The sequence below is a fragment of the Pagrus major genome, chromosome 22 (assembly GCF_040436345.1).
Source record: "Pagrus major chromosome 22, Pma_NU_1.0".
Classification (NCBI taxonomy): domain Eukaryota; kingdom Metazoa; phylum Chordata; class Actinopteri; order Spariformes; family Sparidae; genus Pagrus; species Pagrus major.
Window position 1 is genome coordinate 11,941,324 of NC_133236.1, and position 16,021 is coordinate 11,957,344.

Consider the following 16,021-nt stretch of genomic DNA (forward strand, 5'->3'; position numbering starts at 1 on the left):
TCTTTTTGGCATCTCAATTCACTCCATCATTAGCTGGCTATCAGTTTATATCAAGGACGTAACAATTATACCTGTTTATATCAGTACGTTTCAGAGGTCATGTGACCCATACCATTTTCATGGGGGAGGGGGGTCTTCATTCTGAAACAGGCTATATTTTATGAAAGCAACAATAAATAAAATGTTAATTTTTTATTGCTTTAATTAGTAATGGTCAGTAAACTTAAAAAGTGGCTATAATTGGTTATTTAGGACGAACATAATCATTGCTGGCTTCCCTGAAAGTCTACACACCCCTCAGTGACATCGTCTTGTTCAACGCTCTTACAAACACGCATATAGGGTTAGCTTGCTCACAAAACAGACTCTTATTTTGCATGGCTGTTTGCACGATGAGCGTTTTTTACACAAAACTAAATCATATTTTACTATCTTTAGGAACAAACTGTGACTTTCTTGACCTGCAAAATTATCTTTTAATATGATGAACATATGTACGGAAGCCCTAAAGGGCCATGCATTCATACATTTTATTTCCTCCGTTTTCCCGTGATAACGAGTTAATTTCATTTGTTTTCTCGAGATCTCGAGATAACGAATCTTTGTTTTCCCGAGATAACGATATAATTAATTTGAGATCTTGAGAAAACAAAACGATAGTGTAGTATATTAAATCATTGCAGGAAACATCATTCAGTGTAGCAATGTCAGAGGAGCAGGAGCATATCGATCACCGCGTCACATATCTTTTCAATCAAGGCCTGACACAGGCTGAAATAGCATTATGCCTTGCTATTACAGATAATATACACATTAGTGTGCGTAATCTAAAAAGAGGTTAGCAAGGCTTCAGCTATATCGGCGGAGCAATCTAAGTGAGCCTGATGTCGTCGTTAACTACATAGCTGACCAGCTACGAGGTCCCAGGTGTCTCCATAATCTCAGGCCTATCGTATCACAGTCATTATCTCGAGATCTCGAATTAATTATATCGTTATCTCAGGAAAACAAAGTTTCTTTATCTCGAGATCTCAAGAAAATTATCCCATTATCTCGGGAAAACGGCAGTTGTTATTTCGAGATAATAACTCGAGATCTCGAGAAAACGAATGAAATTAACTCGTTATCACGGGAAAACGGAGGAAATAAAATGTGTGAATGCATGGCCCTTTAGGGCTTCCGTACATATGTACAATTCATGGCACAATTCAAATTGAGAGCCGAAGTTGGTTCCATTCATTGTATTGAAATGAGAGTTATTTTTTGATCCCGTGCCATGATTTACTACGGAAGCCCTAAAGGGCCATGCATTCACACATTTTATTTCCTCCGTTTTCCCGTGATAACGAGTTAATTTCATTTGTTTTCTCGTGATCTCGAGTTATTATCTCGAAATAACAACTGCTGTTTTCGCGAGATAATGGGATAATTTTCTCGAGATCTCGAGATAACGAAACTTTGTTTTCCCGAGATAACGATATAATTAATTTGAGATCTCGAGATAATGACTGTGATATGATAGGCCTGAGATTATGGAGACACCCGGGACCTCGTAGCTGGTCAGCTATGTAGTTAACGACGACATCAGGCTCACTTAGATTGCGCCGCCGATATAGCTGAAGCCTGCTAACCTCTTTTTAGATTATGCACACTAATGTGTATATTATCTGTAATAGCAAGGCATAATGCTATTTCAGCCTGTGTCAGGCCTTGATTGAAAAGATATGTGACGCAGTGATCGATATGCTCCTGCTCCTCTGACATTGCTACACTGAATGATGTTTCCTGCAATGATTTAATATACTACACTATCATTTTGTTTTCTCAAGATCTCGAATTAATTATATTGTTATCTCGGGAAAACAAAGTTTCGTTATCTCAAGAAAATTATCCCGTTATCTCGGGAAAGCGGCAGTTGTTATTTCGAGATAATAACTCAAGATCTTGAGAAAACAAATGAAATTAACTCGTTATCACGGGAAAACGGAGGAAATAAAATTTATGAATGCATGGCCCTTTAGGGCTTCTGTAATTTACACATACGATGTTTGTCAATTTAAAAGAATATTTGTCAAGTCAATAAAGTCGCTGTTTGTTGTAATTTAAAAAAAAAAAAATCATCTATGTTTGTGTGAATCTGCTCAGTGAGCTACACTGACTCGCTCAGCACGCTTCACCAACACCAACATGGCTGCCAACTCCGCACAGAAAAGGTGTCAAAAAGATGAAAATCACAATAAATCTGGTCATATTGACAACTGCAGTTATGTGAAAGGGTATTTTGTCAGTTCTGTGAGCTGCTAACATACAGGAGCAGCTCTACAATGTTTAAGTTACAGGTTTTGGTGAGCGTTCAACGAGATGACGTCACTAACGAGACTGTTGGCTGCGTAGTCTTTATAATGATGTATTTTCGCAGTCTTATATTTAATACGTTTTATGACAAACTGTTCAAATGATTTGTCTCTCCATTCACTACCATACAAAGTCTTTCTGAAATAAGGGCCCATGGGGCAAACCGGAAGGGGCGTGAATTTGGCTCTGTATTCAGGTCACACAGGTAGGGGCAGGACTTGTCCTGGAAAATTTATTTTTAATTCACAAACATCATATGTGTAATTCATGGCACAATTCACCTGGATCAAAAATGTATTTGTCTCTTTCCATTGACTATTGTACAATTTTTTCCAAAACAAGGTCAAGAGGGAAACCAGGAGGGGCGTGACCTCAGCTTACAAGATACAAGTTTTTGTGCGATACCAAAATGATGCCTTTTTTGATACCTTACTTTTAGAAATATCAATGTCTATTTGTCTATAGGACCAGTTTTCATTTAACAGAAGAAGCCAAAGTTCTCAAATGTTAAATGCTGTCTGTGTGTTGTTTAAATGAAACCGTCTACAATTGGCAAGGGTCTTTATTTCAATCAGAAACAAGCATATAAATAATAAGAGAACAAGATTATAAATCTGACCAGATATTAAATGCCGGTATTTGGTACATGACATACTTGCCAGTTGATAATAGGAAGGCATTATGGTTTGATACCCAAACTCACCAGATATCCTGGGTTTTCATCCTGAGTTATTTTTAAAGCCACACTGCTGACAGTTCAAGACAAATGATGTGCGTGTTTTATTTAGAGATATGGATGTATCAGACCTGTAGCAGCAATTATATCTATTTTCTACAGTAAAATATCCAAATTTAATGTAAAAATGTATGTGGATTAAAATATGAGATTAGAAATGAGGGATGCAGCAGCAAAGATTTTTCTTCCCTTCGTCTTCAACTCGACGATCCACATGGAAGAAATATAGTCTCATGAAGTAGTCAGAGGTAACATCATGATGCATGACTCAAAGTTAAAAACAGTGCCTCTCACTGCCACATGGGGACAGCAAAATCAGCTTAAAGCACTTTTACAGTAAAGCCTTGAGAAATGCTTTATAACTTTAGAGATTTGTTTTTAAAAACGAGCAAATCAGTGTTTTTTTAAAAGAAAAATAACATTTATATTTATAATTACGTTGTGATCCAGTTGAACCACTCATTTAAAAATGCTGCCATCACAACACTGACACGACAAAGAAGGTCAGCTGTCTTTGCTTCACAGTTCTGCATCGGTCACACCTCTTCATGGTGTCATGAGAGCGAGACGTGACGTCATAAACGTGAGTTAAAGTGCTGCTCTTCTTCTGTGGTGTCAGTGGTGTATTTCAGATACTTCTTCACAGCTTTGCCCGGTCTGCGGCCTGCAGGATGTCCTTCACAGTCGGCCGGTCAAACGGGGTTTTACACGGGTGAGAAAGCAGGACCTTCCCAGCGTCATCCAGCAAAAAGTCACCTCCCATCTGAAAACGTAACAGCACATTAAAGCTGCGCGTAAAGTCCGTCACATCAATATCAAGGTGCTGTGTCGTCCGTTTGTACCTGGTAGATGTCTTCCAGCAGGCGATGGGGGACGTCGGGGAAGTCTCTGTCCGCGGCTCCGTACTCGCCGTACTGCAGCAGGCAGTCGAACTTCATCACCTGGGCGTAGGACGAGCCAAGGCCAAAACTCCTGTACACCTGTGGCACAGAGGACATGCTGCATTAGAAAACTGCTGTAACACATTGTGGCAGTTTTATATCATCACAAGGAAAAGCAAGACATCCGCTTTGGATTCAGCAATATGACAAGTATTCACACACTCAATCACTCATAATGATTAATGAGAGCTTCTGTGGCATGTAGAAAAATATTCATATTTGGTTGATCGCCCTCGTTTCTGTCTCACATCTGGTGGTTGACTTTGCAGAGTGAACGGTTTGGAGGCTCGGCTTTGATGACACATCATCTAACAGCTGCTAAATCCTCAGGTTCCTTCAGCTTGTTTGTGCAGAGTCACATCCATGTCTAGTTTCCATGAATCACTTTTGACTCTTGAATTTTCATGCATCTTTTCATCCCCTTAATTTCCTAATGAATTATTCAAATTGACTGTGTTTCAGTCAGTCAACGAAGGTAAAAACACGCGTCCTGACCGTTCTCTGTGGATCCAGCACCATGTCGTAGTTACACCCGGTCTGCTCAAACCACACCTGAGCTCCCTCCACACTGCCGAACGCAACCACCAAGACCTTTACTGACCGAGCCTCAAGGACAGCCTACAGAGAGATAGTAAAATAATCAGTATTGTACAAGGAAAAAGTAAACATTAGAGGACAGTGTGGAAAAACCTCACGACAGGGTCACGACCACTTGGTTGAGAACCTCAGACTTAAAGTATTATACAAACCGCTTTTGTTAATCAACACTAAATACAGTTTTTGTAGAGCGATAGGATGACGGAGTAGCCGAGTGAATTGTCTGAAAGTTGTATCATCAGATTGTAGACTGACCTGACTTGCCTCCAGCTCGGCCACGTGGTCTCGTCACGGTAGTCATCCAAAATGTCTGATGAGAACCAGCAGCAGCTTCTGACCCTGATCCAGGTACTGACCCAGAGTCACACTCCTTTAAACACACAATGACACGATAAAACTCATAGATTTTAATTAACAATAAAACATATTTCTATCTGACCCTGGTTGAAAAAAATCACCAATTAAGGTGGTAAGAACACAAACATTCAAGGTGAGGTCGTGAACTCACTTTCCGCTTCGTACATCAGTGAACGGAGTATCAGGGCTCAGGCTCTCTGCTATCTTTCCTCCTGACAGTACGGCTGTTGTCTGCAGACCTTCATCCACACTCACCAGGAAGGAGTCCCACTCACTCTGCACACACCCAAACACAGAGACACACATGAATAAAGCACAGTGCATCAAGTCACTCATACACTGATTTAAAGACAAATTAATGTAAAATAAATCAATCAACACATAATTTAAAAACAAGGATAAAATATGTGTGATAGCTTTGATTATTTAGAAATAAATAAATAAATCGTAAACTGGTGTATGACAAAATGGCAAAAACTGGTCCAGACATAATCCAGTGTTCTTGTTTCTAAGATAACAAGAGGACAAACCATCAAAGTCCAGATCAGTTTGAGTGTTTTATGTCAGTTTTATCAAATGTTTCAATGCTGGAAATAGAGCATCTGCTGCTCAAGAATTTAGGGTTAGGTAATGTATTATATTATAGGGTTATTGTGATATGAGCGTCATCTTAGATTTTGGATATCGTTATATCATGAAGTGTTGTCTTCTCCTTGTTTTAAATGCTGCCTTACAGTAAATCAGACCGTTCTACTTGCTCTAATACTTGCCTTTACTCACTTAGTCATTATATCCAAATTACTGATGATTACTTTTGTGAAAGTACCGATAGTCATCCCTACAACATCATTGCAATATTGATATCAAGGAATTTGGTCAAAAATATTGTGATATTTGATTTTGTTTTCCAGTTCTAACATTTACGAGAGATTTTGAGGAGATTCAAAATATCAAGATATATATTGTGTATTGTGATACAATTTTAAGGCCATACTGCCAATTCCTGAAAGAATCCATGAGGACATATTTATTTATATCTGATTTTATTGCATTTATTTTGATTTTTACACTTTATTACTGTATCTTCTTGACAAGATCATTGCTCATTACTAAGTAAGTAATTAGGCACTTGCTGTTCTTAAGTACAATGTTAAAGTACTATTTCCTTTACTTGAATAAGTCCATTTTTTGCGAATATACTTCTGCAACACCACAATTCAGTAGAAAATTTTGTCATTCGTCTCCACTACATTTATTTGATAACTTTGTATCATTATAGATTTAGATATTATTGATGCCTGAGGAGGGCAAATTCCCAAGCTACCCCTCATCAGTATATAAAGTACTTAGCAGCATGTTTAGCACCTGCAACATTAAAGCAACATTATGTAGAAACTGGCATTTTGTGTGATTTGGCGCCCCCCACAGTTTGTGAGTGCAACAACACTGTCGTAAACACAAATCCCAGGTCTGTAACAATTTGTCAGACGTAATGTAGGTGCTGACTACAAACAAAACTCATGACGTCATAACTATGTTATGTGTTAAAAACTTGTATGTAACGCTGTGATCCTACCCTCTCACTGAAGTTACACAGTGCAGAAACAAGTGATAGAGACACCATTCACCCCTTTACAAGACACTATACCACCAACATGATTCTGAAGCTGTCTAAAAGGTAAAAAAAAATGATTATATTGCTTTAAAATGATGTAAACATTAAAGCAATAACATACATATGTCTATGAATGTGTTTGTTTACTGTGTGAAAACTTTAGAACTGAATTTCGGACATAATATGCAACTGAAATCGAAATAAAGAGGGCAAAAAAGAAGTAGAGGTATCACAGATACAGACCTCCACCTGCAGAAGTTCGTCCACCTGCTCTCTCACTGCTGCATGGCTGCAAAAACACAAAAGTAGTGAGATAAAGACATGTCAACACTGAGCTTTCATTTCCATTAATAACTAATAAGATAGCGACTGATCACAGTAACTGTACCCTTCACCTCCAACAGCAGATGAATAGAGGGAGGGTTATAATACCTGCAATCTCATATGTCTCCTTGGGTTCATACAGATACTTTTTTCCTCAATGTTCGCCTTAATAAGTGTCTGATTTACCCCTATACTCAACATCACCAGGATCAAAATCAAGCATTGTGAAGCAGCTTTTATTTTTTCTGCTCTCTACCTGTGGAATAAGTTTCCTTATTACCTGAGGTTAGCTAATACTGTCAGCTCATTTAAATCAGCGTTTGACTTGACTCGTCTATCATGTTTTATAACAAGCATCAAATTTAGGTCAATCATTGCTGGAAGGAATGAGGAAGAACATCTGGAGAAAACCTGTGGAAACCTCCTAAATAACTCCTCAAACACTGATATGCCAACCATACATATTATCATCATTATTATTATTATTATCATTATTATTATTATATACTTACTGATAAAACTTCTGCCAAACAGCTTCTGCTTCACTCTTCTTCTTCACTCCGAGGCTGCAAAACGGTAACAAAGAACATGATTACTTCAGGGTATAAAAAAGGCAAAACTGGATTCATTTGATTGTTCTTTGGTCAGTGACACAGCCAGATAATTCGGTGAATACTGAGATCACCTCACCTTTTGAAGAACTGCGCTCCGGCTGTCATCAAACCATATAAAGTGGTGATCTTGTACGGGACAAACCTCTCTAGGGACTCTGTTTGAGAACAAAGGACCATAGTTATTTTTTTTAGGCTGATTTGTGCAATGTCATTGTATTGGCAATGAGCATGACAGAGATTACATTACACCACACTTTAAATCCAGTGATTTGATCACACTGATCTGCTTTACAACTCACAAGAGCCATGTGTGACACCACAGTTATGAAATAATCAAAAGGAGCATTGTATTATAATCATATTACATGGTAATGTGACAAAGGTGGCTCTTCTTAACACACAGCATCACTGATGAAAGTAAAAAATATTTTATTTCATCTACTTCTGCTAGATTTGACGTTTATCCCACATAGTGAAAACGAAACCACAAACTTCATTTAAAATCCACGCATTTTTATGATCTTGTGCTAACTGGAAACAATTTATAGGTTATAAAACGAGAATAAAAATTACACCCGAATAAATCTGATCTCTTCTTCAATTCGGCGTACATTTCATCTGTTATGGAACACTACATAGGTAATACTGTTGTCTTTTATTATTAGCTCATGTGTTTTTCCTTACTGTCTTCTCCCGTTTAACTGCGCACTTCACAGTAACGTACAGTATCATAAACGCATAAAATAAAGCTGTGTTTTTGTGTATCTTCTCTATGCCGAATTACTCAAAAGACCAAAACAATTCATTCCACAGAAAAAACATTTTTCTACGTGGTATCTACTTCTCTGTGCAACAAAACACATTTAAACCTTCAAATTTTCAATGAAGTCCGTCACGTGAAATGCATCATTCTTCAGAATCAGTCCTACCTGCTGCTTCCTGCTTGGCTTTCCCTAGAAGGACTTTGCTCAAGTTGACCAGCAGACTCAGACTACTTGTTAAAGTCTCTTCTGACACAGCCACGTCCTCAGCCATGATCACCTGCCCACTCTGCCACCTGTACCGCTCACGACTGACAGTGCAGTGACATCCATGAGATGCATAAATGCACCCGGACCACGTGACACAATCATGTGGCGCTGAAAGCCTTGTCTGGGATTCAGAGTTCATGCAGCACCCAGTGGTGAGCAGTGATCACTACAAGAGAAGAAGAAGAAAAAACATTTAAAAACGCATGATTATAAGCGTCACAATCCTGAATGCAATAAGAGAGGAATATGATTAATATATGCAGATGTTATAATCCATTACACTGCACAGCCTATGTAAAGTATGCAAAACCTTATGGGAAGTGAAGTAACTACAGCTGTCAGATAAAGATAGTTGAGTAAAAACTACAATATTTCCCTCTGAAATGTAGTTAGATAATGGTAATATCTAATAGTTGGTGTATTTTTAATCATTCATTAAAGGATAAGTTCACCCAAAAATGAAAATTCAGTCATTATCTGCTCACCCCCATGCCGATGGAAAATTGGATAAAGTTTTGTAGTTCACACAACATTTCTTGAGCTTCACAGCAAAAAAAAAAAAAAAAACAGCGTTGCAGCAACTGCTGAAGTAACAACTGAAGTAGATGGGGACTTGTTTTAATACTTAAAAAAACAGCAGGAAAAAAATAAATAAAATGTCTTCATACAGCTTGTCCAGTGTAGTCCAAGTCTCAAGAAACCCTGAGATCCCAAATTGGTTTGAAAATACATTATTTACACACTTTTTACACCCATTTTAGTGTAAACTGGTCTGAACTGGCTGAATTAAACCTCTGAAAGACAACTGCTTTTGTTAAATTCACTTTAAAACAGAAAAGTTCAAACAAAACATCCACCTTGTATGGAAGCCCGTTCCTGCCAAAGAGATAAAACAACAGTTGTATAAAAATAGAAATTCTCATGGAAAATCCAAAATATGAAAGTCAAGATTTTGGTTCCCCAAACCAGTGTTAATCTCACCAGTATCTCACCAGTATAAACCCATCGTGACGTCATTCATTAGTTTGTGGACTAAGTTTGGCATTACGGCCGTAATTAGGGTCAGAAAGTCATATGAGGGTCAATTCTCTCTGCCTGAGGTGTTTACAAGAGGGTAGATAGGATGACATTTATTGTCCTAATAAAACACCAAAGGGTCACTGTGAGTTCATATGTGAAAGGGCCCATGAGGGGTGCCTTTTTTCCCATGTTATTCCTTCATGGTAGTGGACTTCTGTGTTGAAAAAGAGAAAACCATAGAGAGAGTGAGAGAGAGAGAAAACAATACCGTATACCTAACAATACTACGGAAGCCCTAAAGGGCCATGCATTCATACATTTTATTTCCTCCGTTTTCCCGTGATAACGAGTTAATTTCATTTTTTTTCTCGAGATCTCGAGTTATTATCTCGAAATAACAACTGCTGTTTTCCCGAGATAACGGGATAATTTTCTCGAGATAACAAAACTTTGTTTTCCCGAGATAAAGATATAATTAATTCGAGATCTTGAGAAAACAAAAGGATAGTGTAGTATATTAAATCATTGCAGGAAACATCATTCAGTGTAGCAATGTCAGAGGAGCAGGAGCATATCGATCACCGCGTCACATATCTTTTCAATCAAGGCCTGACACAGGCTGAAATAGCATTATGCCTTGCTATTACAGATAATATACACATTAGTGTGCGTAATCTAAAAAGACGGTAAACAAGGCTTCAGCTATATCGGCGGCGCAATCTAAGTGAGCCTGATGTCGTCGTTAACTACATAGCTGACCAGCTACGAGGTCCCGGGCGTCTCCATAATCTCAGGCCTATCATATCACAGTCATTATCTCAAGATCTCGAAATTAATTATATGTTATCTCAGGAAAACAAAGTTTCTTAATCTCGAGATCTCGAGAAAATTATCCCGTTATCTCGGGAAAATGGCAGTTGTTATTTCGAGATAATAACTCGAGATCTCGAGAAAACAAATGAAATTAACTCGTTATCACGGGAAAACAGGAAATAAAATGAATGAATGCTGTATATTTCCGTACAATACAGCAAGAAGCTGTTGTATCCTAACAAGTAAAGCATGCGAAAGAACTGATTATTATATATATACATTGTGAAAGAAAATTTCAAGAGGCTGAAGGAGTTCTAGATAATCCTTATAGATGAGTAAGAAATTGAATAGGTGTGTTTGGTGCAAACCCTGATAACAAGTAATAATAATTATATACTATACTATAAAGTTATCCTATATGAGATACTGTAATAATGATATGATACAGTATAGTATGATATGATAGGCCCCACTACAATAAAATGGGCGTATGAGTGAAAATATATATATGAAATAAGTATAAAGAATAAACTTTGTGGTGACATTCAGTGACTAGTATACAGCCTGTATGCTACAAGGGTGCGCTGCTCGGAAGGAATGTGTCGTACAAACCACCTGGCTGAATAAGTTACCCAAAGGTAGTGTCTGCTTGATGAGATCCAACCATATGCTTGTGTGGGAAGATCATTGTGACTGTGAATTTTGTGTGAATGATAAGCCCATTGGAAGTTTAAGCACATCTGTCCCAGTGAGTCAATTGAAAATATGAGGAACAAAACCGGGAAATTAGAAGCTCTACCTGACCCTCTTACAGGCCATGCTGAAATAAGGTAATATGTTAGAAGAAAAGGTAAAGGAAAAGACAGTAGGGAAGAAAAAGATAGACTGACGATTTTTTTTTCAAAATCAGTAGTGGGACTGAAACAATAAAGGGGGGGGGGGGGGGGGGGGGGGGGGGAAGAAAATTTGAGTAAGAGGAAGAAGGAGAAACAAGAATGTAGGGCCAGAATTAGAAATCTACTTCCTCCATATGCTGTCTCCACACCTTCTCCACATGAGGTCAAGCAATCCGAGGAAGACTCTGAAAGGGAGGGGGGAATGGACCCAAAATACCCTGACCCTTTCAGCCCTCTCCCTATCTCCGAAAGAGCCACAGGTTAACCCTGCTTCTTCAAGAAAGCCTTCTTCTCCACTAACAGCTTCTGTTGACTACTGGTTGCGGAGTCAAGATCACAGAGGGGATGATGCTCCCTAACCCCGTGCCGAGGCAAACAGGGAAGCAGACTGTCATTGAGATCCAGAAGTGTTTGTACACAGGCCATGTCAGCTGAACAATTCAAGGAAATTGCAGGGAACTACCTGACAAGCAAAAGACTGGAGATGGGTGGGCCACAGAGTGCTGGACAAAGATGTCAGTCTCAACAGAATGGCAGGAGGAGAAGGAGACTGGGTCCACATCCAGCGCGTCAAGGAGAGTGCAACAGAACTGACCCAAAGGCTGATGCTGCAGATGAGAAGGCTATGGGCATACATCGCATAATCGTGCTACCCCTGAGCTTGAACAGAAAGAAGGATGAGAGAGAGAGAGAGAGAGAGAGAGAGAGAGAGAGAGAGAGAGAGAGAGAGAGAGAGAAACACCGATTGACTGCTAAAGACTAAACATTGCTTCTAACAGTTCCTGAGCAAGTTTGATTTTGGGAATATAAAAGATACAACTTCTGTTATTGTCCAGCCAAAATAAACTTTTAGACAATATCCACTCAGCCCTAAAGCTGTTAAAGTCATTGCTCCTGTCATTCAGTCTATCATAAATCAGGTGCCATTGTTGACTCCCTAATTCACCATGTAACTCCTCCATCTTGCCTGTAAAGAAACCAAATGGGGGGTGGAGACCAGTAAAAGACCTTAGAGTAATCAATGAGGCTGTTGAGCATCCAATGTCAAAATTTCTACCAGACTGTGGGTTTCCAGTTATTGATTTAGCGAATGCATATTTTAGCATTCCAGTTCATCCTGACTCACAGTTCTGGGTTGCTTTCACTTTCAATGGTAAGCTTTACTCTTGGATGCAGATGCCAAAGGGTTTCTTCTCTAGTCCAACTCTGTTTGCTGTGGAGCTGAGAAATTGTCGCGTTGGCGGCCATTGTGTGGTAGTGCACTTGTTCAGTATGTTGACAATTTGAATATGTGTTTTCCTATACAGGGGCATTGTCAAAACTGAGGGAGTCTTTTGCTCAAGATGGCGAGTGACTCTGCTGTCCTGACAGTGGTCGGGAGTTTGTTCCACCACTGAGGCGCCAGAACAGAGAGGAGTCATGACTTCGCTGAGCGACCTTTGTTTGCTCTCAGCGATGGTGGTACCAGCCAGCCAGCTGATGTAGTGGACCATATCAGGATGTGAGAGGAGGAGGGGAGAATCCCGGTTAGGGGTTAGAGTCAGAAAGTCATATGAGGGGCAATTCTCTCTGGCTAAGATGTTTACAGGATGGTAGATAGGATGACATTTACTGTCCTAATAAAACATCAGGGTCAAGGGTCACTGGCCTGGGAAAGGCATGATCAACCCAAACATCAGGGGGTCATTGTTTTGGGAAGAAATGATTAATAACCGTTGTAAAAGTATGTGACCCCTTCTCTGTTTGTATTTAAGTCAGAAACATTTGGAAGACTGCAGAGAACACTTCGGGTCTTCTCTCCATGCTGCATGTATTAAAGAGATTTTTTTCGGAGAATTAGGAACTCTCTACCTCAACAAGGATAATTTCCCTTACAGTGGCGACCTCCAGTGCCCGTAGTAATTATTAAGGCAGCAAAGGAGGAAGTCAGACAAAGTAGTATAAAGAGCGAAAAAGGCTGCATAGGGAGGCGGTTTGGGATAGTGGACAGAATAAACTGTTGATATTGTACTTACTGCCTTTTTTTTTTTTTTAAATTATTTTTTTGGCCTTTTCATGGCTTTATTGACAGGACAGCTGAAGATAGACAGGAATCAGGATGAGAGATGGAGGGGGAGTGACATGCAGCAAGGAGCCCCAGGCCGGGACTCGAACCCAGGGCTGCTGCAGCGAGGGCAAAGCCTCTATACATGGGACGCCTGCTCTACCAACTGAGCTAAACAGCGCCCCATACTTACTGCCTTTTTACTCATTTATTTTAACTTACTTATTACCCATTTTAATTTAAATTATAGTTTTTTTTTTCATTTAAATCTTTTCAATTAAAAAAGGATTATCTTATCTGTTTGTGTCCAGCTGGAAACCAACAGTGAGTTATTTTAACCTACAAAGGTAGAATACATCGCGTACATCACATAACTGAAGCTGCGTACATAATGTAGTTTTTTAAACCCAAACCGCAATGTTTTCCTAACCAAACCAAGTATTTTTCTTGCCTTAACCTAACCGAACAAGTTGTGTTAAGAGTCACCTGCAACCGACATACTCAGTCATTTAGGTATGAGGTGTGTTGAGAAAATTAAAGAAGAACAGAGCCTGTTAAAATTGTCAACCAGATTTTATTGACTGCTGAACATTCATTCACTCATTCAATAAAACATTCCCTCCTTCAAGTTTTAAGCTCTGAAGCCCACCGTAGCACTTAATGACCGGGTCACCCAGTGCAAAAAAGAAAATGACGACCAGTCAGCACAATCATTGATGTGATAAGAAAAAAATGTCACAAAATAATGCAGGAAAGTAGATATGCCACCAAACAAATCAGCTTGTTCTTACTTTGTGGAAATCATTTGAACTAAAGACATTCAATTAACAACTTCGGCAGCATTTACACGACTTTCAGTGATGATACTTTATCATTAAAGGCCTCTGATTCATTAAAGAGAAAGAAAACTGTTGACATTTGTTCAAAAGACTGAAAAACGTTCAGATCATACCAGGTGAATTTTCTCCTTGTGCTTAAACCAACATTGACGAGTCATTAAAAAAACACAGGCAGCAGTCGCATACACACTAATGGAGCCTCAATGTCACTCACTCAGGTATTTTGTTTCATAAGGTTGCTGCATGTAAACATCACATCCCATTAAGTTCCCTCGCGTGAATCACCCTTTGGCCGGGTTAAAACAATATTATCAGGAATCATGAAAAACACGATCAGTTTCGTGATTTGAATCTGCGCATGTGTTGCCAGCGCTCAATCTTGTCAACTACTTTCTAACTAATAAACATTCACTACAGAGTATTTTCTTTTCATCCAATTTGTTTCTCCAGATATCTGTGAGCTTGACAGAATCAGGCTATGTAAGGACCAGAAACACATCATTTACAGAGTGTTTGATGGTTAAGACATGTGGAGGGATGTGAGCTCTTCCAAACTAAACTACTGCTGTGTGGTGTCTTGAAGAACGGCTTATTCACACAAATTTAATCCATGAGATCATAACAGAATGTAAAGAAAACTGAGATAGATGTTATCAAATGCAAGCTAAAGGAATGATTGCTAAGAAAATAACAGTATGTTGTTTGCGTTCCCCTCATCTATAATTAACCCTCAACAGTCAGAGATGTCAGAGAATATTCAGGAGTCTTTATTTCTGTTGCTCATGTTTGGATTTTTACTTATTATATGACAAAAGGTCCGATTACATTAAATTGATTAATCCTAAAAAAAAAAACCTGACTTTTTTTTTTTTTTTAATAAATCAATGCTTACTATTTTTCATTCGAATAAATCACCAAAAAACACAAAATCTTCAAACTTGAGAGGTTGGAATTTGGGAAATGTTTGGTATTTTTGCCCGAGTCAAGTCTAAGTCACTTAAAATAATGATAAAATCTCTTTTTTCCAGCTGTTTAATTGTCTGCCAATCAAATGATCCATTAACTGACAAATCTTTTCAGTTCTACTTAATGTCACGAAAAAAAAACTAGTCACTCTCTGAAAAGTCTCTAAAATCTCTGACTGTTCCTCACACATCAGTTCAGCAGCGCCCATCTTCATACCAACCCTTTATTGGTCACATTAAAAGAAAGTGGGGTCCAGTCCCCGATAAGAGAATTGACACTTCCTGTGAGTGTCGAGAAAACTAAATGAAAGAGACTGCTTCAAGTATCCCAAGTGGAATTCAATAGCCCTGAAAGTTCTTGTTTCATATTTTTAAAATCCCCAAACCTCCTCTCTGCTGATCGGCTGGACTGTGTGAGCACAATTTAAAATGCCAATTACAATCTTAAACGTTAAATGAAAACTTGTTTTGATACCAGAGATCGGAAACTTAACAAATTTAAATTTAAAGGTAAGCTAAAGCTAGGATTTTAACCATGACGATACAACATAAGATAGTTCATGCTGACGGTTCATGAGATGGACTTTGTGCTTTGGGTGTTTCAGTGTGAGCCCTATAAAGCAGAGAAAAAGAGGGTGGAAAGAATCACTTCTGCATCCCAAACTGTGACACTAATGTTCTCTGTCGTCTTCCCCAAACAGCTCGAGTGGAAATATTGGGACAAATTCAAGGTGGTGTTGTCACAATCATCAAAATGTCTGTATTTCGGTTGTCTGGTCAAAAAACTGATTTAATATTGAACCTTAAAATATTACAAAATTTGACTAAATGTGTTCTGTGAGCTGAAAGTCTATTATTAAAAAAAAACTTCCAG

At 38.7% G+C, this 16,021-nt stretch overlaps 1 protein-coding gene across 1 annotated transcript; it reads right to left on the reverse strand.

The window, feature by feature from the left end:
* Window positions 1-2,899: 2,899 nt before the first annotated feature.
* On the reverse strand, window positions 2,900-8,636 carry selenol (selenoprotein L). The gene is made up of 9 exons (XM_073492836.1): window positions 8,469-8,636; window positions 7,616-7,694; window positions 7,438-7,491; window positions 6,845-6,890; window positions 5,138-5,262; window positions 4,885-4,999; window positions 4,528-4,650; window positions 3,934-4,071; window positions 2,900-3,854 (listed from the first exon to the last, which is right to left on the reverse strand). Exons 1-9 carry the CDS (start codon window positions 8,572-8,574, stop codon window positions 3,732-3,734), a joined length of 909 nt encoding a protein of 302 aa, XP_073348937.1. The 5' UTR covers window positions 8,575-8,636; the 3' UTR covers window positions 2,900-3,731.
* Window positions 8,637-16,021: the final 7,385 nt, after the last annotated feature.